General features: G+C 41.8%; 1 protein-coding gene across 1 annotated transcript in view; it reads left to right on the top strand.

Annotated features, from left to right (window-relative positions):
* The window catches only part of MPP4 (MAGUK p55 scaffold protein 4), a 40,764-nt gene that overhangs the window by 5,883 nt on the left and 11,075 nt on the right, over nt 1–23,806 (top strand). The window contains exons 4-16 of the mRNA XM_004601413.2: nt 3,161–3,241; nt 4,304–4,435; nt 5,890–5,971; nt 7,378–7,463; nt 8,779–8,850; nt 10,152–10,348; nt 12,733–12,797; nt 14,951–14,968; nt 18,320–18,358; nt 19,812–19,832; nt 20,971–20,985; nt 21,722–21,763; nt 23,410–23,544. Coding sequence (XP_004601470.2) covers nt 3,161–3,241; nt 4,304–4,435; nt 5,890–5,971; nt 7,378–7,463; nt 8,779–8,850; nt 10,152–10,348; nt 12,733–12,797; nt 14,951–14,968; nt 18,320–18,358; nt 19,812–19,832; nt 20,971–20,985; nt 21,722–21,763; nt 23,410–23,544 — 985 coding nt within the window. The remainder of the gene's footprint in view (nt 1–3,160; nt 3,242–4,303; nt 4,436–5,889; nt 5,972–7,377; nt 7,464–8,778; nt 8,851–10,151; nt 10,349–12,732; nt 12,798–14,950; nt 14,969–18,319; nt 18,359–19,811; nt 19,833–20,970; nt 20,986–21,721; nt 21,764–23,409; nt 23,545–23,806) is intronic.

The following is a 23,806-nucleotide window of genomic DNA, read 5'->3' as shown; positions in this document are numbered from 1 at the left end:
CTCTACCTCAGTCTCAATTTATGTGAACAAGATCAGGCTACTTTATATCTCTCGCCAACTCCATCAACTTCAGGTCTTTATCTCTCATTGTCCTTGCTTACCCTACTTATATGTCCAATTGACCTCTTACACTTAAGTCCCAAACAAAGTTCCCACTCCAACTTCTGCTTGTCCCCAGCCTTTCCCAGCAGTGACATCTTTGTTTTTTCAGTGTTAAGGCCACAAACATTGGGCTCATCTTTGATGCTCCCTTTTTCTCATTGCCTCAAACGAATAGAAAACCCTCCCATGCTAACTTGAAAATATATTCATCATCATCTCCTTCATATAGATACCTGCAATATCATTCCCTACCTGCTACCTTGCTTCTGTCCAATTGTCTATTTGCAACATAGAAATTTTTCCCAAGTCATTGTGTTCTTTCACTATATCACTGTATCACTGTCATTCTTTGTTCATCAATTTGCTCAAGCCGATGCCAGTAGCGCCTCAATTCGTCCTAGTCCTGAGATTTTAGCAGCCTCTCTTTACTTGTCCTTCCCAATGGTGACACATTGGAGGCTCTTTCAGGGTCAGGGGAATGAAAACCCATCATTTTTACTGTTTTTTGCATATTGAATACACCACAGGGAGCTTTCCAGGCTCTGCCATGTGGGCAGGATACTCTAGGTAGCTTGCCAGGTTCTCCAAGTGGGAGAACTAGGCTATAAGAGGTCACATGGCCACATTTGCAGCTGCACGCTTCCAGGAGCTTTGTTTTATAGTCTCTGGATCTTGGCCATTGATGGGATTACACGGTGCCCGGGCAGTTTGTGGACATGACTGCCTAGCTACTGTAAAATGGGGGATCTGGGTGGAGGATGCCCAGTCCCAATCCAAGGCTTGGAGATCTCAGCCCTGGGTCGCGGACACCTGGATTCCTCTGCCTATTTCTTCATATGTGAGGCTCCTTGGAGCATGTGGAGAGTGGCCTTGAGCATGGCTGTGGCTGGGTTCCGGAGGTCTTCAGCTGCCAGGGCTCTGCTCGGTGCGGGGAGGAAAACTAACCTGCCCCCCTCCGAGGGGCCCTGGTGAAGACAGCCAGGCACAAGGCCAAGAGACTCTGCATTGCTCTTTTCCAGGAGTTTTGTTTTATAATTTCTGGATCTTGGCCGTTGATGGGATTGCATGGTGTGCTGCACCTGGCTGTCTTCACTGGAGCCCCTCGAAGGGGGTTGGGTTGAGTTTCCCTTCAAGCTCTCCAAGCCTGCTCAGATCCAGACTGGGCCTCCTTCACCCAGGTTCCCCATTTCCCAGTAGCTAGGCAGTCACACTTACAAACTGCCCCCGGGCGCCATGTAATTTCATCAATGACCATGATCCAGAGACTCTTGTGTTCTTTAAGGTGAGTAAAATCAAGTCACTTCTCTGCTCAAACCACTACATGAACTTCCCATCTCAGGGTGAACATGAAAATTCTTAGATTGCTGACCGTGTTGTGATCCCCATAATGCCTTTGCCTTCCTACTCCCATCTTTCCCTCATGTTCACTCTGATCCAGACATATTGCTCCCTTGTTATTTAACCAAACATGCTTCTGCCACAGGCCCTCTCCACTTGCCAATCCCTATGCCAGGATTGTTCTTTGTCCAAATAGTTTTCTGATTCTTTATCTCCTTTTAGTTTCCACTTGTGTCACCTTTTTTCTCATAGAGACGCACCCTAGTTACCCTGTCTACAATTGTAGCCCCAATAGCATTCCTTGTATAGTCACCTTCCCTGCTTTTTAGAGTTCTTCCTGATTTTTCTCACCATCATATTAAGCTTTTCTTGTGCATACTTATATATAAATATATTTTGATATTTTATGTATATTTTATTTATGGTCCATGCCTCTTCTCTAGAATTAAATTCCATGTGAATGATAAGGTTTTTTTAAAAAGTTTTTTTTAATCACAATGTCACCATGAGATAGTGACAAGGCTTTCATGATTTTCAGTCATACAATGTTCCAACATCCATCCCTCCACTAGTGTACATTTCCCACCACCAATACCCCACTTAGCAAATTACTTGTTTTCACTTGTCTGTTTGTTATGATGCTTGATTGGTGAAGATTCATTGATGGGTGAGGATTCATGGACTGATGAATTTTTTTTCTTCTTGGGTCACACCCAGCGTGCACAGGGGTTACTCCTAGCTTTGCACTGAGGAATTACTCCTTGCGGTGCTCAGGGGTCATATGGGATTCTGGGAATTGAACCCGGGTCAGCTGAGTGCAAGGCAAACGCACTACCTGCTGTACTCTTACTCCAACCCCCTGATGAAAATTTTGAAAGTTTTTATAATCTTTCAGAAAGCAAGCATACACCTAAATCACAACTAAGAGATCAGAATATATTCTGCTTAGCACTTTATTGTAATAACTAATAAAGCAATAAATTCTAAAATATAAATTACTCTTTCCATTTTCCAAACAAATAGTGGGTCATTCCAGGGCATCACACTGCCCGAGCTCTTCAGTTAGAACCTGTACCTGGAGAAACTCGAATGTTATCCTGCCCATAAAGCATTCAAATAGCAAGCAGGTACTTTAGTCTCTAGCAGAAAGTGCCTTGTGCATATAATATTCAAAAATTATGTTCTGATATTTTACAAGCCTGTGGTGCCAGAACTACCACAATCAGTTTCGGGTCCACCCCTAATTGTAGATTTTACCTGCTATAGGAAATTTTACTTAATAAGAAATTTTCTGGTTTCTGACTTTAAAAATGAAAAAGAAGATTTCAGTAATACCTTTATAGGTCTTAGTATTCTGGCTAATAAGTGTGTCTGTTATCCAACTACAACAGTGATGCAGTGATCATCCTGGAGGAGGATGGGCTACTGAAAGGAGGTACCTATCAGAAGCAGTTTTGGAAACCACAGTACTTAAAAGGAAAGATGGGAGTGGAGGAGATGCAAAATAGAAGAAAAAAGTGCCTGCCATACAGGGGGAGGGAAGTGAATACCAAAGGATGAGTGTTGAAACATCGGATACCTGAAATTCAATCATGAATAACTTTATAACTTTGTAATCCATAGTGATTCAATTAAAATAAGTGTATCTGTTATCCAATCTGGATTGTTTATTAGGTGATTAATATTACCCCAAAGTCAGATTTTTCATTTCATCACCCAGGTTGCAGAGATATTGCATGAAACCCATAGTTCTCCTGAGATCCAAGAGCTGAGGCAAATCCTCCAGGGTCCGCACTTTAAGGTAAGTTCTGGCTAAAACAGAACATCCATTTGGAACACGGGTAAAGTTAGGAAGGTGTAATGAGTGTGAAACGAAAAGGTGGTCTCTGAATAGATGTCCTCTCTCTGAGCAACCAACAGATGGGACCTAAATATACGGGCCCAGCAGTGAACAGCTGGAGAGCATTCGACATCTTTATGAGAAGTCATGCTCATTTATGAGAACTTTCTATAGTGTCTTGTTTTCCCCAAAAGCTTTTGTCTATCTAAAATTTGGGGGACAATCAGAGTAACATAATTATTTTTCAACTTAGGAGTATTGGAAGTTTTAGATAAAGTGGGTGAAGGTGTTTGGAATATATAATATAATCACAAACAGTTCTATGAGGAGGTTTATGAGGAACAGTTACAGAAATTTCTCTTTTGGAATCAAGCTATCAAAAAATTAAAACTTTAAGAGAAATCTACATTTGTAACAATGAAATTTGAGTCCAAATTTTTAGTTCACAGGATTACCCTTAGAGAATTTTCTCTAAATTTTAGTGAAGCTCCTTCAGTAAGCTCTGACATGCTTCCCGAGACCACAAAATGAAAATTTAATACACCGAGCCTTTAGAAATCTCCGTACCTTTCCCAGGCAATTCCTTTTCCTAATCGTTTTCCGCATGGGCCCTTAGGTATCACTGATAAATTTGCAAGATGTTTTAATCAATGATCCCCCATTATACCTCACTTACGAAAAATATTGCAAAGGTTCAAACAAATAGGACTACCATATATTACATACATTTCCTGGAAATGAGAAAGTGATAGAATAATGTATTTTAGCACAAAAACAAAGAATATTTACTGTATTGCCCTAATTCTCTGCACCTCATTTCTTTATCTGTAATTTGGAGAGAGTAAATGCATATGCCTCACTTGGTTATTGGAAAGATTAAGTTCATTTGTATAAACTACTATGTGCCCAGATGTCTGTATTGGTGGTGTTTTTATGTCTTATGTAGTATGGAGTTACCATCTCCTATATGACAGTGCCCATCCCACTTGTGACCTTTGTTCACCTTTCCCTTCTATTTCCCAGGCTTTGCTTAGTGCCCATGACACTGTAGCCCAGAAAGATTTTGAGCCTCTGCTCCCCCCACTGCCAGACAATATCCCTGAGAGCGAGGAAGCCATGAGGATTGTTTGTCTGGTGAAAAACCAACAGCCTCTGGTAAGGAAGTAATTATATCCTTTTCTTTAAAATTATGTCATGGCTCATTGTCAATTAAATAATCTCAGAGATTAGTTGCGCAATCTTTTTGCCTGTGATCACATATGGTTTGAGTCATTCATAAAATGTGAGGGGAATCCATAACAATAATGGCTAAATGGAGAAAAGATATAATTTTGTAGTTTGCTGCAGATTGTATGAAATTGGAGGGTGTCATGCTAAGTGAAGTGAGTCAGAAAGTAAAAGATAAATACCAGGTGAGATAAATACTATGGGAAACATGAAAAGAATAAAGAAACAAAGGGCAGATTAGACAGGTCCCAGTGCAAACAACCCCTGAGACATGATCAACAGAACTGCCAACTGAGAGGCTGGGGTGGGGGGTGGGAGGTGTAGAGGGTGATGTGGGGGTTGGGGTGGGGTAGAATACCGGTGGAGGGATATTGAAACCCTGGGGAGGAACTGGGGCAGTAGTTTGGAACAGTAAGACAGTGACTTCAATAGTATTTATAAACTATGATACCTCAATAAATAAACAGACATTATGATTAGGATAAAAAATGGCTAAATTACATCATAATGATATTTGTCTATAATTTCAAACATATAACATGTTGGAGTGTCTTCACAGGGGGAAGAGTATTGTTTAATGTTCGATATTTTGTGGGGGAGGTACACCCACAGATAGACAGGGCTTACTCATGGATCTATGCTCAGGAATCACTCTTTACAGGGCTTGAGGGATTGACCCTGGGTCAGCTGCATGCAAAACAAGCACCTTACATGCTGTACTAGCCCTCTGGATCCATAATGTTTGAATTTTTTAAAGACCCTTAATGTTTAATTTTTTTAATTTAAAATTTTTCTAATTTTTTTTAAATTAAAAAAATTTTTTTGCTTTTAGTGTCACACCCAGCAATGCTCAGGGGTTACTCCTGGCTCTTCACTCAGGAATTACTCCCGGCAGTGCTCAGGATACCGTATGGGTTGCTGGGGGGTTAAACCCAGGTTGGCCACAAGCAAGGCAAGCACCTACCTGCTGTACTACCACTCTGGTCCCATAAGATATTACTTTTATTACTTGACTCTCTAACATGCACATTTATTTCACTTAATTCATTGACTCTCTAATGTGTACATTTAATTCACTCAATCCAATGTATTTGCCAAAATCTGTTCCTCTGTGAATGGAAAACTAATGCAGTGGTTATTTTTTGATTAGGTTGTAATTATGGGAGTTTTCTTTCTCTCTGGAAGGACATAAATATTCTTTTATATCTCAATGGTTGGATTGAGCCTTCAGAAGGTCAAGGTTATAAAGGTTTTCCTTTTTTGTGGAATGTGATGACCCAAGTGGGTATGAAAAGCCTCATCTGAGTGACCAGAGCTACACTGAGGAAAGCTCCCAGACAAATGGTTGTGTAAGTTAAGAGAAGGATCCATTGTCTCCCCAGGGAGTAACTATCAAGCGTCATGAGATGACAGGAGACATCCTTGTGGCCAGAGTCATCCACGGTGGGCTGGCAGAGAGGAGTGGTAAGCTTGAACATCAGGGACAAGTGTGATTAGAAAGATGCAAACAAAAGCAAAGAAAAGGATGAGGGGGCTGTGGGGGAGGATAAGGGAAGGGAGGAGGGGAGGGGAGGTGGGGAAAGAGGAAAGAACAACAACAAAAAAGAAAGACAGACAGCCTCAATGTTTAGTCTCAGTTCTGGAGAAATTCCTAGTTAAGATCAGGATTATTAAAGTTCCGTTGCTTGGCTAAAATCATGTAAATGGAAGGAATAAATTGTCCAGGAAATTTTGTTCTCCTGGTCTGTTGAATCCCTCCCATACTAGACACTGCTCCATTGCCTCTCAGTTTATTTCTGAAACCTAAAGGGTACGTGTCCTCAAGCCACGTTATAGATGAGGCTCAACAAGATGCACACATTTGCTGGGATTGCATTGGTTGAGTCAGGAAGCAGTCAGGTCTGCCTCACTCCACATTCCTAATTCTGCTCCCTGTGGTCCCTCTGCTTTAAAAAAGATGTGTTTTTTTGCTAAAATACCCTGTACTTCCCCTTCTTACCAGCGAGTGGAATTTCTTTCCTCTCACTCATGTGTTTCTGAAACTAGCATTTTGGTGCCTGCCCACACTCCCTACTGACCGAGGCTCCCATGCCAAGACTCTGGGTGTCATTGCCTCCGGGATTCCTAGTTTCTGTGTCCACTGGCTCTTCCTAAAGTCGCAGTTTTTTATTTTTATTCTCCAGCATTTCTTATGTTGCTTGCTGACAACCTTTCTGGAAATATCCATCACCCTTGGTTTCTGTTAAACAACACCATCCTACTTCTCTCATCTTCCTGATGCCTTCCCCTCATGTTTCTCAAGCTTACTCCAAGCTCCCAGGATCCTTTCCATCTGCTTTATAGAAGCATATCATCTCCTTTCCCCTTTCCCTTTATCATTTTCTGAGGACCCTGACATCTTTATTTGCAGTGTTATTTATCTTCTTGGGGGGGGGTATTTTGGGTGTGTCACATTCAGCACACCCTGACTCTGCACTCAGGAATTACTCCAGGAGGTGCTTGGGGGGATGAGGTGCCGGGGATCAAATCTGGGTCAGCGCCATGCAAGGCAAATGCCCTACTCACTGTCCTATTGCTCTGGCCCAAGCAGTGTTATCTTTTAAACAGCGCTCTGCTCCCGTTTTGTAATATCAGGTTGGCAAAAATTAAATTATCGCTACCAGCTCCTGTCCAGTGTTGATGAAGATATAGAACAATTCTCATGCCCTCTGATGGTGGTACAAACAGGACGTACCAGCCCTATTAATGTTATTTCAGAATAATATTAGGTAAACTTGAGTTACAAATTGTTAAACAGTCTTGGAATAGCTGCTTCTGTGTTTTGCCAATTTCTTTGAATCCTTATTTGTTGTGTGTTCCTGTTTGCCCAGGGTTGTTATATGCTGGGGACAAGCTGGTGGAAGTAAATGGCATTTCAGTAGAGGGACTGGACCCTGAGCAAGTGATCCATATTCTGGTAAGAGTCTCCTCTTTCCTCTTGGAGGGAAATGCTACTGCTGCTCTAGCCTGTGTTGAGCCCATGGCAGCTGCACAGTTTCGCAAGGGGAGTTTGGTCTCTTGGGAGCTTCCTCCTCTCTAACCCCCAGAGCTTATCTCTTTTGTGTTATTCCTATCCCAGCTCCTCTCTTCCCTGAGACATTCTGTTCCTGATGGGAGACTTTCTTCCCCAAACTGCAGTTCCAGCCTTAGGAAGTTCTTCAGGCCCCCCAGCTCTGGTACCCCAATACCCAGGTTGCTTCTATGGAAGCTGAGATTAGGTGGGCAAAGAGAGACCATGGCGGACAGTCTTAACCTCATCAAACCACCTGTGCCTCCTAACTTTTTAATACATCTGAACTTGGTCACCATCTTCCTTGAGGAAGTTGGGAATGGAGTGTAGAGAATTAGCAGAGGGTATCCCACAGGGAGGACATAATTGCTGGCTCTGTGTTCTATAATTTTATAGATCAATTATGCTCGGGCAGGTTCTTGCAAGACTAGGTAGTACTGTTGTGTTAAGGGACTGAAATGAGGGGCTATTAAATGACCCTATCAAGCACTGGAATGTTTTGCAAACCACTATTCCAAGAACTGGTGAGAAATGTAAGCTACTGCAAAGGGAGGTTAATGTACTGCGAGCCATGGACACACTCAGCCCTTTTGGTATCAATGAGAGTACTGCCAGGACAATTGTCAAGTCTCTAGGAGTGAGAATGGGGTCTAGTTCATCTCTGAATCTCTAATGTCCATGCTCATGTATGTGGTGGCAATTCTTATCTCTGCCCATCGGGATGAAAGATTCATGACCTTCACCAAATGTTTGGGGCTTCCATCTTTAATAATTAGGAAGCTTGTCAGTTCCCTAGGAAGTGGGATACCCTTCTACCCCCATCATACTGGGTTACACAGTATAGGAGCATGGTTTTCTAGGTTCAGCAGGTCTGAGGTTTGTGGAGGAAAAGTCAGACCCAGATACCCAGATTTCATCTTCTTCTAAGGGGAGAGAGGTGGGATCCTGATGGCTTTAAGGTGGGGAGTCTCTGGGAGAAGCAAAGATTTGGGGTGGGGGTAGCACACTAGTGATTCTGGAGCCCTGCTATGGTCCCAAGCAGTGCTAAGCTTCTTCCTAATTTTCATTTCTGGGTGTTGATATTTAGCTCTTGGAGCCTTGTGAAAGTTCACACAGGAGATGCCACCATTACCCCTAGATGCGTTGAGATATGACTTTGTTTACCAACTGCAGCAATGCAGTGAGCTCTGCATGTGTCATTTTCCCCTGTGAAATTTTCTAGGCTCTCTCTCGTGGTACAATCATGTTCAAGGTGATTCCAGTTTCTGACCCTCCCGCTAATAGCCAGAAGATGGTAAGCATTTGCTGAACTTTTATACTCTGACACAGTAAGTCTTACATAATAACAAAAAACACTTCATATCATACTGTTATTTTCTACAATGTGTGGAACGTTTGTTCCATACTATGTTGTGTATTTTGAAAATATTAATAGCATGAAAAGCAGTAAGTTAGTACAACATAAGGAGATGGGCGATCAGGAGGCTAAAAAAGAACATCAAGAATAGTAAGTGTGAGAGCCTCCCGCCTACTGACTGTGATCCTGAGGTCTCCTAACCCATTTTGGCACCAGAGCAGATTCTTGCAGCCATGCATTTTGACTGTGAACTGAACTACAACCTCGTGCAGCCCGGGGAGGGATTTTTTTCCCTCTCCACCCCATTTTTCTGAGCGAAAATGGCGGCAGCAGCAGCAGCCACGCAGTGAGAGCCACCCTCTAAGACCCCTCCACCAGGAGGTAGGACTTTCTTTAGTGACGTAGCCTGTAGGTGATCCTGGGAGGGGAGGTGTTCCCGGCGCGCCTTCCGCCCAGAGATGAACCAAGAGCTGCGGCACGAGAAGCAGAGCCTCCCGCCTACTGACTGTGATCCTGAGGTCTCCTAACCCATTTTGGCACCAGAGCAGATTCTTGCAGCCATCCATTTTGACTGTGAACTGAGCTAAAATATTAGAAACCCAAAACCGAGCGGCCGCGATAGGACTCAAAGTCTTCACTTTTACCAAGGAAGAGAAATTATTAGATGATGCTTATTCAGCAGGCCTGATTGTTGGGGAAAATTTCCAATCAACAATAGTGAGTTCTGTATGGAAATATGAAATGTACTCAATATATAGAGAGAATAATGGGAATATCATCAGCTACTTAGATGGGGGTTGGGGTGGGAGGGGGGTGTATTGGGGTTCTTGGTGGTGGAACGGGTGCACTGGTGAAGGGATGGTGGTTTAATCAGTATTTGACTGTGACTTAAACCTGAAAGCTTTGTATTTTTTTTCTTGTTTTCACGGTGGTTCAATAAAATATTTCTTTAAAAAAAATAATAAAATAAAATAAAATAAAATAAAACAAACAAAAAAAAAAGAATAGTAAGTGTCTATGCAAACATTTATTAGAGTTAAGAGGTGCTGTTCCAAAAGTTGCATTTTTCATAGCTCATTTTTCATACTTTAGGAGCATAATTTTCTTTTGGTGAGGATGGTGGGGGAAATATACAAACAGTATTGGTCTCTTAACAACTCTGAAGTTTAACTCTTAACTACAGAAGTGGTCTTAATTCTTAATGAGCAAATATTCTGTTGATGGCACGATTCTGTCAGGTGTACGTTCGTGCCATGACCGAGTACTGGCCCCAGGAAGATCCCACCATCCCCTGCATGGATGCTGGGCTGCCTTTTCAGAAGGGAGACATCCTCCAGATTGTGGACCAGAATGACTCCCTCTGGTGGCAGGCCCGGAAACTCTCAGACATCGGGGCCTGTGCCGGCCTAATCCCTTCTAATCACCTTCTGAAGAGGTAAGAAGTCTTCACTCCTAGTCTCAGGACAGAATTCAGGATAAATAGAAGGCTTTCCTCAGGTTCCTCTTTTTTCAACCAAGATAATAGCAAGAGAGATGAGCAGATGAACCAACACACTGATTTATAACTCTAAATGTTAATTGATCAGTATGCCATATGCATCTTATATATCAAGGGAACCGGTACAAGCAGTACTTGGGAAATGAAATTTAATTCTGAAAGGTAATTCTGACTCCCTCTATTAATCTTTCAAGCCTGAACTTGGACTTGATTTTCTGAATCTACTATCCTCTCCTCTATTCTACTGAGGTCCAAGGCACTGAATACAGACAGGAGGAGGTACAAAGCTTAGCCAATGTTGAGAATCAAAAAGGAAAGGAGCTAGAAAGGATTAAAGCGGAAAAACCAATGAAGCATAATGTAAATCAGCAGTGTCTCATGGCAACTTCTGCTGAGAGGCTGAGATTGGATTTAGCAACATACAGGTCATTGGTGACCTTCACTTGTATCACTTGTCATCCCGTTGATCTTCGAGTTGCTCGAACGGGCACCAGTAATGTCTCCATTTGTCTCTGTCATGTGCTAGTGTAGCCCAGTGGTATCTGCTTACTCCAGGAACAGGAAGAGCCTCACACCGTTCTTTCAGGGTTTTGATGAAGAAGTCTGACCATTTTGGTGATCTTAATCAAAGAAATTAAGGGGGTAAGGCCAAAATCTTACTAGAGTGATATTTGAAGAAATAGATGACAATTAGCATGGAAAACTCTTGATAACACTTTGATATAAAGCAGAGAAGAATAATGGAGAATTTCTAGTGTGCAAAAGTGAAGTGATATGAGATAACTTTTTGGTGAAATGGGAATAACCCATTTGAAAGATAGAAGAGACAGTTCCCTATGGTTAGAAGGGGTTGATTCAAATTCATCAGGGAGTTGGAATTAATAGTAAACCATGAGAAGGCCAAATCATGAGGAACCATGATGTTTAAATTGTTAAAGAAGAGAGATGAGAGGGGTAAGAGTTAGTGGAAGGAGGCAAAAATCAATGAGTTTTATGTCCCTATTGGGGATCAACAGATGACCAAGTTTGGATTAGGAAGTGCTGTTGGAAGAAAGAAATGCTGGAAACTAAGGTAGTGGAGAACTTGCAGTTATTATTCTGAGAGGTCTCAGCTATGAGGAGCAGGAGCCTGGGGTAGAACGAGGGGAAGGGCCTCTGGAGAAGATGAAGAGCCAGGAGGCAGGATGTTAGACAAGGGATTTATGTGCCTAACAACATTGCTGGGGAGTATGACAGATTGATGTTAAAAGCTGGAGAGTTATATGGAGTAAGCAGGGTGTGGGTAAATGATGTTAAAAGCTGGGGCCTCCAGGGAAAAGGGAGGATGTTATGCAGATGGCTGTGAGAAGCACTGACTCAGACCCCAGCTCCAGGCCCAGTGGAATGAAGGCCCTGTTTGTGGTAGCCTAGACAGCTAACAAGAGCCTGCTTCTGTAAACACAGTTGATAGGCCCTGTTCTCACATTCTGGCCAGTGTAGTTGGCAGGACAGCTGGAAATAAACTACAATGCTAGAATGAGGGAAATCAGAGCTGCACCATTTCTAGCTGCCCACTGGGAGTAAAAGATGGTGGTGGTGGTGGTGGTAGTGGTGGTGGTGGTGGTGGTGGTGGTGGAGTGCTGAATTCACAGAGACTGGGATTCAGTAGGAGCATGAGGTGAAGCTGGGTCACTAAGAAGAGCTAGAATCAGAAAGGTTTAGCTAAAGGCTACGGGAGTCCTGGAGGGCAAGTTCCATGAGGGTAGCAAGAGAAGAAGGGCCTGGGACAGTCTTGCAGGAGCTAGAGTCAGTGGCTGGGGAGCCTAAAGGCAGAAATAAGGCCCCACAGAGATGAGTCCTCTGGTTCCTCTGATAAGAAGGTGGGGAGGGCTCTGTACAGAGCACACAGCAAGGATGGGTCTGTTTAGTGAGCACACAAAAAGGAGCAGTTGGAGGAATGGAAATTCAGGACATCGGACTGCATCCATAGCTTGAGAGGGAAACCAGGGCACTTGAGCAACCTAATGAGACCTGCTAAGCAGGCTAGAGTGCCAGGGCCAAGAGGCCATGGGCCATGGTCCGGATACCAGTGGTATGTGAACTCAGGGTCATGGGGCAGGTTTTTTTCCTGAGTCAGTGTTGCTCCTGAAAGATCTTTTGAAGCAGGAAAAACAATGAGAAGAAGGGTTGTGAATGTGAAGAACACATCCAACAGTGTTTGCGAAAGGCTCTCTTTTTCATTTGGGGAGAGACAGCAGAATTCTAGGGTATTTTCTGCCCTGGATCTCTGGCACCAACTCCACTTTCTTTGTTCCTCTGACAGTGTGTTTCTATTTGCACAGGAAGCAACGGGAGTTCTGGTGGTCTCAGCCGTACCAGCCTAACACCCACCACAATTCACCTATAAGTGAGTGTGTGCACAGACACCTCAAACCCAGCCTGCGCAGCATAGGGACTGGTGGGTGCAGGTGGGGGTTCTCCCTTCCCTTGTGGCGAACGTCCTGACCACACAAATGAACTCCACAGCCATTCATGCCTTTGAATTTGAAGGTATCCAGATTCTGAAGATGCAAATGCTTTCATGGGGGCGACAGCTTCAGTGACCCACTAACCAGTGTGAGGCCCTTGGAGATGTCTAAATCATACATGCACAGCACACATTACATATATTGATCCATGTATGAATACATTACACATACTTCAGCAAGCAAGTTTGCATACCTACCCTCCCCCCCACATACACACCTTTATGCAGGTTCTGGTTGGGGGTTATGTGTCACAGTGTCCAGGAACTCTAGCTAATGGTGTTTGATGAGGAAACATGGGACTGTATTGCTACTTGATAAATGTAATTTGTTTGCTGGACTGTGATTTAGAGGAAGTGAAGGCATGGATGGCAAAGGGATCCATGGTGGCAAGTGAAGGGAACGGTAGCCTAGTAGAGTCCAGCTGGAACTGCAAGAGTCAGGCCCTTTAGAAACTGACCCTCAAACAAGCTTTGGATGTAGATTAAAGAAGGGCCAAGAGAGGAAGAGGAAAAGGGGCTGGAGAGGAGGTTGTGCAGGTACAGTATCCATTGGTGTTGCAGATTTGCCTTTACTAGTTCTCAGTCATTATTTCTCATTTTTCAACACCAAAAGTTTTTTTCTTTTTTATTAAAAAAGTAGCTCTAGAGTAATTTTAAAACCAGAAACTCTCTTCCCACTGACACTATTTGATCACATCTTCCCCAATCACAAGGTGACAGTACCAGCTGCAATTCTCCAGTGTGTGCATGTGTGTGCGTGTGTGTGCGTGTGCATATGTGTGTGTGTGTGTGTTTTGGCCACATTCTGAGATGCTCAGAGGTTACTCCTGACTTTGAGCTTGGGAATTGCTGCTGACGGTGCTTGGGGAAACAGGTAGAATGCCAGGGATAGAAACTGGGTGCAAGGCAAACACCCCACCTGCTGTACTATCATTCTGTATCCCCTTTTATATTTTTATTGCGAGGCCACATCCAGTGGTTCAGAGCTACTTCTGGCTCTGTCCACTTCCCTCCTGGAAGTGCTCAGGGGATTTTATGCAGTATTGGAGATCAAACCAGGGTTAGTTGTGTGCAATGCAAGTGCCTGACTCCCCTGGCCCCCCTTTCTATCATTTCAAAAGTTTTATCAGAAATATTTTTCATGATAAATCTTCATAGTGATACTTTAGTTATTAGTCTCATGTTTCAAAAATTTACCAAACTAGACTAAATTTTTTAAAATTAATTTTCCATTTTTTAAAGGTCCACAGAAATGTGAATGAAATTCCCAATTATGGTTGACATTTAATTTCTGTGGGTAGCCTCCATGTGATTTCTGTTAGTCTGTTTGAAAAGTCTGCTTGAAAGTAGTTTTCAGCTCCTATCATTATTTTCACCTATTTCCAAGTTCTGGAATGCAAGATTGGAATCACTGACTTGAAAGGTTACCACCCCGGGTATGTTTCTGATTGATCCAGGATGTTTATTGAACCATAAGGCCATTTCTTTGTGATTGCTATTGATGTTGCAGCAATAAACATAATTCTCTCTATGTTCTGTTTAAATGTTATCACTAGAATACATCTTGAGCATATTTCTGAGCCATGAAGTAGAGGCAATTTATCAATCAAGAGAGAAAAATTTGCAAATGGCTCTTAAGAAGGCTTTTTATCAAAGATGCACTTATAATTGCTAGTACTCTCTTCCTTCCCTTTCTTCCAGTCCAGCTATTTGATTTCCTTAAATATACACAACTAAGTGCATTAACTTAGAGCCACAACCCTTTTAGAGCTCCCTAAGTAATAGGGACTTCGATTCACCAGAGCAAATAGAACCTCATTTCCAACAAAGCTTATAAATACATTCATTTCGATAGGATAGCCACAGAGCAATTTTAAATAAAAACAAGTTGCCACTGAATTTTTAGACAATAAGGTCAGAATATGTATTATTGTGAATTTGCCTCCTTGCTTATTTGTAAATTTATCTGAGAAACTAGCATAATTTTATGTTTCTCTTTCTTTCTTCCATTTCAATCATTTGCCTATACCTAGCGATGTCTATGGAAGAAGGTAAGATATGGTGATGGGGGTGGGGGAATCATGAGGTAGGGGTAGGGGTATGGTACCAGAGATCCAGTTAGGATCCCTTCTGATTCTTGTGCCTTCTCCCTGTCCTATTGTGTTTTTCTTAACTTGTTTCAGCTATTTATTGGATTTTTTCCTATGTACCTAGAAAAGTACAAGTCACAATAACCCTAGTTTATTTTTTCTAAAGTCAAAAGATTGTAAACACAGATTAATTATTCTAATACTGAGAAGAATGAAAGAGGTGACATTTATTTGCAGCTCACTGCTTGGTAAGAATGCAATAAAAGTTGTGAAATTTATCAAGTCTTATTATATTCAATGCATTACATAGTATCTACAACAGCCCTGTAAGGCTGTGCTGCTACTTCCTATTTACTTTGGATTACATCTGTCAGTGCTCAGGGCTTGAGGATTGCTCTGGACAGGGCTGAGAGACCCATATGTGATGCTGGGGATCAAACCCTGGTTGGCCAGGCGCAAAGCAAGTGCCCTACCCACTGTACTAATTCTCTGGCCCAAGACTTGTTACATTGTATGATGGAAAGACTGAAATTTGGAGAAGGGAAGAATAGCATCAGAGGTGGTGAGCAATGTTGTCTGATTGAAGCTTCTGGCTCTGAAGGTGGGAGGTGCCAAATGGCATCTCTACTTACTACCCATCCCCATGCCCAGACACCACAACTTTTTATGATCTCTCTCTTTGTCTCTTTGCCCCTCTGTCTGTCTCTGTCTTTGCATCCGTCTCCCTCTCTCTCTTACACACACACACACACACACACACACACACACACACACACACAAGAAAGCAAATTGCTAATGTATGGAGGGAAAAGCAGCCATCTTAGCCCCACCCACATTTCTTCTCTGATTGTATAAGGGGAAGGAGCTTAAATCTGGGTCTCTGGTCTTGGGGTCTTAGTGGGCAAAAAGCTCAAAGCCTCAGTTGGCTTGGATTGCAAGAAACCACAGACCACTACCTACTTCCTTTGTGCTCACCAACAAGAGTGAACATAGCCCTAGTGGGGGCTATTATCAACATGTAAAACTGGGGAGGAAGTTGGACATAAATCAATCCATAACACTCTAGCTGCTACTGAGGAACTGTGGATTTGGAGGAAGTAAATTAGGGGCTCTTTTATTTTATTTTATTTTTTAAGATTTTTATTTCAGTTTTAATAGTTACTATTTTTAAGTGTAATATTTATGATTAAATTTTGAGTTCTTGTTCTTTTGACATTTTCTAAATTTTTTTATATATATATATTTATTTTTATTTTTTTAAATTTTATCACCATGTTGAAAGTTACAGAGTTCTCAGGTTTATGTCTCAGTTATACCATATTCAAACACCATCCCTTCACCAGTGCCCATATTCCACCACCAAAATCCCCGGTATACCCCCCACCCCCCACCCCAACTGTATAACTGATGAATTTCACTTCATTTTCTCTTCACCTTGATTATGTTCCATATTTCAACACAAAACGCACTATTGTTGTGGCAGTTATACCCCCAAACAAGATAACCCTAATAAGGAGGCATTTGATAGTTAGTTTTCCATTAAAAGATTGTATGTTTTCAGGTTTTAGAAAAGGTCGGATGTGTCCCAGTCCCGAATCCCGGAGCCGTGTTAGTTGCTGCTCAGTGTCGCCAGGGCTCCATCTGGAGAAGGCATGCTGGCGGCACCTCCTCCTTCCGGCCCCCCGGTGTTGCTGGCCCTGATTCGGGTCCGGAGCATTGTCCAGGCCGTGTTGCTCACCAAAATGCCTGCCGCTTCTCTGTGGATTGTGGCAAGATGGCGCCGAGGGTGGGTCAAGGGCGTGACTGCCGGCAGGGGCTCTTTTAGACTCATGAAACACAGGGTGCTACTGGAGATTTGCCCCAGCCTTTGTAAACAGGTGACCTCTGGGGTTTGTTTACCTTTCACAGTAGTTGTATTTGAGGACATAACAAGTTGTCTATTAAAATTACTCATCTAAGAAATAATCTCTAAATGAATACAGGGATTGAATGACAGAGTTAAAATAGTCTGCTAAGTCTCTGTTCTCCTATGTCTATAAAAACAGCACTTTCCCATAAAATTTTAATATTGTATTTTTCCTTAAAACATTAAAGACATGATCTTTGGAGAGGTACTATTAAATTCATTATATTACTTTATAATGTCATAGCTTTTCACTTTGTGAAAATGTGTAAGACCTGTTGAAGTACTATTTTTCAGTTACCTGGGAAGAGATGGGCCCTGTGTGAGGTACAAGAAGGCAGGTGCTGAAAGAAAAAAAATTGTTTTCAAAATTTATATTCAAGAAATCTATTTTCATGTTAAAAGAAAATTTGTGTTCAATTTAATAAATCATTTACCATGTACCTAATACATGGAAGATACTATACTAAGCTCTGTGAAGTATATAAAATTTATTAAGAGTTCCTGCTGTCAAGACCTATCTTGGAGGCTGAATAAAACAAACACCTAAAAATTATATCACAAGGTAGAGTATTGTGCAATGGCAGAAAAATTCAAAGTCAAAAGAAATATTACATGGGGGTGGGGGGGTAGATTTGGCAGGAATGTTTATATTGTTGGGGGTTTGACATGAACCTCGAAGTATTACAGGCAAAGAGGGCAGGTGAAGCAGTGGCACAGAGGAAGTGCTAGTGCTGAGTCTAAGGTACTGTGAAGTAGAGAAGTGGACAATAGCCCTCAAACTTGGGTTAAGTTGCAAAGGGTTTTGGCTATTAGGCTGAATGGTTAATTAATTAATTAGTTAATTAATTAATTTTTGGTTTGGGGCCACACCTGGTAATGTTAAGAGCATACTCCTTGTTATGCATTCAGGGATCACTCCTGGTGGAGTTTGAAGAACCCACAGTGGGTATCAGAGATGGAACCTAAGTTGGTCTGGTACATGACAAGCACTTTACCCACTGTACTATCACTGTGGCTTGGTTGAATGAATTTTAAAGTTAGGTATTTTTTTCTCATATATACCTCAGTTAAAAGTAAATATAATTTTCATTTCTTGAGCACTTGCTATATATCCTTGAGCTTCCCATGTAGTATTTAATCTGGTAAGGGTTATTACTTATCCTCATTACATTTGGAAAACATTTAAAGATTAAATTCTGTGTTTTGCAGTTTACAAAATCATTTTGTGTTAGATAGTCTTTCATTTCAAACATTTTGATGCACATTATCCCTTTTTCACCTCTTCAAGTGAGTAAGAGTTGTAAGAGTAATATTATTATAATGTAGTCTACTTTTCTAAGTATAGGATATTTTTGTTATTAACATATTTTAAGTGCTATTTGTCCTTTTGTTGTGCTTGTTTATAGAAGATGACATGAAAATTGATGAGAAATGTGTGGAAGCAGGTAACATTTCCTTGTGATAGATTTACTCCTGGTAGCAGATTTATTCTTGGTTACAGATTATCTGTTGCAGAGTGGGCCGGGGTAGCACAGCCACTCCCCCACCCAACCCCAATCCCATCCCCCACATACTTTTTCCATGGTTCTGACACATGAAAGGGAAGCACATCTGTGGGTTGTTCTCAGGCTTCAAACTAACTTTCCTGAAAGTGCTCTAGATAACAAGTCTGGAAAGGATCTCAGATATTCTGAGTTAATGTCAGGTATTAGTTTTAGCAACACTCAGGTGGACCAACTGGAAACTATGTGCTTTTTGTGGAATACTAAAAACACTGAGATGTCAAATATAAAAAAATAAAAACCCGGGAAGACTTCTGTTTCTATTTTTATATTTATTTAATTTATATATTGGCAGGAGACTTTCAGATTGAGTGGCAGAACTAACAATGGCTCAGCAATCACATTAGTAACGTTATATTTGCATTAGAAATGTTACATTCCATCTACTCTATAAATTCTAGTTTCTTAATCTTTAATGCCTATTAAAAATGCTAACCGTTTCACAGGATGAGAAAGTTGGTATGTGTCAAATATTTCCCAGTCACCTATATAAGCTTATCCAGCAGAAACACTTGCACAGTCAAGCATTCCCCTTGCTTCTAAGATCCTGAGTCTTTAGACTGGATGTGTCCTGCCAATGAATGAAAGTCCTCCTGTAGTAAAGTTATGCCACAACTGGCCATTGGCAGAAATTTCCTGCAACATTCCATTGTTTCTTCCCAGTCTTTCATCATGGCTAATCTGCTTAATGCTATACAGCTTATATATGCCGATTTCACCTTGATTTAGGGGAAAGGTGGGGGTTTCGTTTACTTTTTTTCTTTTTTGGGTCACACCTGGTGATGCACAGGGGTCACTCCTGGCTCTGCACTCAGGAATTATTCCTGGCGGTGCTCAGGGGACCATATGAGATGCTGGGAATCAAACCCGGGTCGGCCGCGTGCAAGGCAAACACCCTACCTGCTGTGCTATCGCTCCAGCCCCTCGTTTATTTTTTAAAATTTTATTTTTAAGGTTTCTTGGGGCATGTTTCAAAAGCATACCCAGTATTTTATATTTTCACTCTGACTCAATATCTGTAGTATAATCTGTCTTATAACTTTAAACAAACCTGAAATAGTACTGTGTCCTCAACCACACTGACATGCCCAGTGGAACTGGAGTGTTATTCTCAGGTGTCACTCCTAGTAGTGCTCAGGAGACCATGCAGTGCTAGGGATCCAACCTGGGTCTCCGGCATACAGACCATGAACCCAGCCTGTTCAGTGAAAAATGGTTTAAAGATTGTGTAAGATTCAGATGAACAGGTCAAAGACTAAGACTGTTAAGATATTGATGTGAAATGGGTAGTAATGTAATGACATTTTGGGTTTTTTGCTGCCATGGGAAATTACAGATGAAGAAACATTTGAATCTGGTAAGTAAAAATGAGTATTGGGGTCTTTAAAATATCTGTTATACATCTTTAGTTGAATTTAACATGTGTTTAAGGGATATAATAAAATAATCTTTTAAGTACATAAACAGTGAGATATTGTAAACTTTACCTTCATTGGTGTTTTTCTTTTCTTTTCTTTTTTTTTTTTTTTGCTTTTTGGGTCACACCCGGCTATGCACAGGGGTCACTCCTGGCTCTGCACTTAGGAATTACCCCTGGCGGTGCTCAGGGGACCATATGGGATGCTGGGAATCGAACCCGGGTCGGCCGCGTGCAAGGCAAACGCCCTACCCGCTGTGCTATCGCTCCAGCCCCTTCATTGGTGTTTTTCATGAGGAGTAGTTTGAGACTCTGTATGGACTTTTTTTTTAGGTCATCAAGTTGATTTTGGGTATTATTTGTTTTTAATTGGTAAGAACCAAGAATAGTGTCCTCCTTCAGTGCCTGCTGTCAGTACCCATCATAAGAATATGTGCACAATTCTTTTTAATTTATTTTTATAAAGGTGTTTATGATTTATTGCTTTCAATATTTCAACACCAATTCCACCACCAGTAAATGCACAATTCTTTAGTATACAACCATGAGAGAGGTTTTTACAAGTTGTGGTATGAAAAGCTCAGAAGTTTAGAATATAGTCATTAAGGAGAGAAAGACACTTGAATAGGATAAAGACTTTACTTGAAATTCCTGAATAATTTATTCTACATATTCTGACTGCTCTCTACTAATATTACAAATGCTGAGAAGTGAGGTAGTTCACAGACTTCTTTTAAAAAAACATATATATTATTGTTGATGATGTGTGGTATTATCAAGTATCTCAAAAGTACAATCTCATTAGTAACAAATTAGATATCAAATAAGATTTTAACTCTTTTGGGACAGTTTAACATTATTCACTCAATTCCAAGTATCTTGTTTTTCCTTATTTCCTTCCTGTCTGTAATTGTCTCAACAGTTGCCTCTATTTTAATGAAGGCAGTTTCCCTGAGCCAAGGCACACCTTTGGATAAGAGTAATAGAACTTTTGTCAATTGTCTTCAATTAATGACTCACTTGATCTTCTCAATGACTTACTTTTTCATGTCTGTTTTCTCATTTTATCCATATCCAGAGGAACTCTCTGAAGGTAATTGTTTCCTTTTATTTCCAGAGGGAGTCCCATAGAGCTGTTTAAGATCTTTTTAGTTTCTCATAATGAATACTTGACAGGATTATGTTTATGACATGATATATAATTTGTAGATAAAAATCAATGATAAAATATTCAACTATACAGAAAATTTGAACTCAAAGTAAATTAAGCTTTATTATCATATCCTAAATAAATATTTCCTTTTAAACTATTGATATAATCCAGCATGTGAACTTTTCTTTTCAGAAGATGGAATTGATATTTTATGTTTTATATATTTTAAAATGTGTTTTTTTAAATGGTTAAAAAGTTTGTACATGTTAATTGATTCCATAAGCTAACCAAAGTTCACATACCTATTTCTGTCTTATAATCAGGTTTCTTAGGGCATGTTTAAAAAACATGCCCAATATTTTATGTCTTTTCTCTAATGCAATATCTGCCCTATAATCTGTCCTATAACTTTAGACAAACCTGAAATAGCATTGTGTTTTCAACACACAGGACAGAATAGACTTTGCGTGTTATTAACACTCTGCAGAACATCTCCATAGGGAGCATGTAATAGAGTACTTAGATCATTCTTCAACAAGCTGCTCAAGACTAAATTCAGGCACACTGTCCTCCATTTTGAAATAGTGTCACTTGAAAATCTGATGGTAATTTCACACATTCATTTTAAGTAACTTTTCTCCTCCACTTGTTTTGTTCCTGCTATTCTCTGTTCCAGACAAGGAGGAATTTGTGGGCAATGGTCAGAAGCTCTTTGTTGGTAGGTGATGATTATGAGGTAGGTTTTTGTACTTTCTACATTCTATTCATGCTAGCTTGATGCTATCTATTGATGGACATTTCCAAACATATTCCTTGTTCTAGTTCCTTTTATTTTTCAAGCCCATATGCTGATGTTTTGATCATTTATTTTAATTAATTTCATTCCACTGGGTAATTCTTATTTAACAAACATAATAATAATAATAATAATAATAATAATAATGGGGTCGGAGCCATAACACAGCGGGTAAGGAGTTTGCCTTGCATGTGGCCGACCTGGGTTCAATTCCTCCACCCCTCTTGGAGAGCCTGGCAAGCTACTGAGAGTATTCTGCCCACACAGCAGAGCCTGGCAAGCTAGCCGTGGCGTATTCAATATGCCAAAAACAGTAACAAGTCTCACACTGGAGACACTACTGGTGGCCTGCTCGAGTGAATCGGTAAGCAACGGGATGACAATGATGATGACAGTAAATGATAATAATAATAATCACTGTCATCCCATTGCTCGTCGATTTGTTTGAGCGGGCACCAGTAACGTCTCTCGTTGAGAGACTTACTGTTACTGTTTTTGGCATATCCAATACGCACGGGTAGCTTGCTAGGCTCTGCCATGCGGGCTCCATACTCTCGGTAGCTTGCCGGGCTCTCCAAGAGGAGGAATCGAACACGGGTTGGCGACGTAAAATGCGAAAGCCCAACCGCTGTGCTATTGCTCCAGAATACTATCTTCTAAGAGGACATGGGAACAGTTTTAAATACAGCACAAAAACCCATGATTCAGGGGGGCAATTTCAATAGGGATCTAATATCACAGTGAAGATGTCCAACTCTGCCACTGATCACAAAGTTGTGGGCAACCACTGAAAAATGTGAGTATAAACATCTGCGATTTCCCCTGGCGTTGGAACACTGCAGTGGCCTAGATGCTCTCACCTGAGTCTGCGTTACCTATCCCCATAATTTTCATCCTGCCAACCCTCTTCAGAAACAGAAATCCAATCATGTCACGCCTGTCTCTTGACCTTCCTGTGACCAGTCTCCAGTCCCCTGGGACCACAATCCAACATTTGACCTAGGCCTTCCTGTGACCTCCTTGGCTTTTTCTTCAGCTCCATTGCTTACCACACTCCCTACTGAGCGCTAACCCACAGCTATCCAGGCCTCCTTTCCTTGCCCTCCTTCAGCACACGGGCACTCTTCTTCCTCTGCACCTTTGCAGCGACTGTTCCCTCGCCTGGATTGTTCTTAGCGGTGGATGCCTCCTTACCTGGCCGCATTGCTTAACTTGGACACTTGCTCCGGGTCAGCTTTGCTGAGACACTGACTGTGTCCACTTGAAGGAGCTCTCCCCGCCCCCAGCCCTCTGCCACACCCCTTGGTGGGCTCTTCTTAACCTTCTCTCCTCCTTAAAATACAAACTGCATGACAAAATGGGCTCATGAAGAAATGGGATCATGCTAATTGTCCGCACCGACGCCCACACTTGACACAAGGCGCTGGAAGCAACTTGGAGATAACGACTTTGTCCGCCTCATTTCTTTCCTGTTGCTTTCAGTTTTCTCGCTGCGAACAGACGCGGGTTCTGCATCTGTCCCATCACCGGCGAGCGGCTCACTGTCGGTGTGTTCCTCCCTTCCGCAGCGGGCTTCCGCCGCAGCATGCGCCTTTCCCGCCGCCAGGCTCGCCGCGGCGCCCAGGCCTACAGCGCAACGTACGAGGACGTGGCGAGGTACCAGCGATGCCCTTCCGACAAGTTCCGCCCCATAGTGCTCGTGGGTAAGTCTCTGCAGACAGCGCCGCCCCTGGGACCACACGGCGACGTTTTCCTTTTAGATTCAATTGTCCTATGCCGGGAGGAGCGGTCAACTCTTTAGGGACGTTATAGACGTACTTTTTTGTTTGTTTGGGGACCACATCCGGCGATGCTCAGGGGGGCTTACTCCTGGCTCTGCATTCGGGATTTATGCCTGACGTTACTGGGAGGAATAACTTGGTCCAGATCAAACCCTGGCCAGCCACGCCGTACCGGTATTTCTCT

Source organism: Sorex araneus, chromosome X (assembly GCF_027595985.1).
Source record: "Sorex araneus isolate mSorAra2 chromosome X, mSorAra2.pri, whole genome shotgun sequence".
Taxonomy (NCBI): domain Eukaryota; kingdom Metazoa; phylum Chordata; class Mammalia; order Eulipotyphla; family Soricidae; genus Sorex; species Sorex araneus.
Note: the sequence above shows the minus strand (reverse complement) of the source record. Positions and strands in the feature narration are given on the sequence as shown.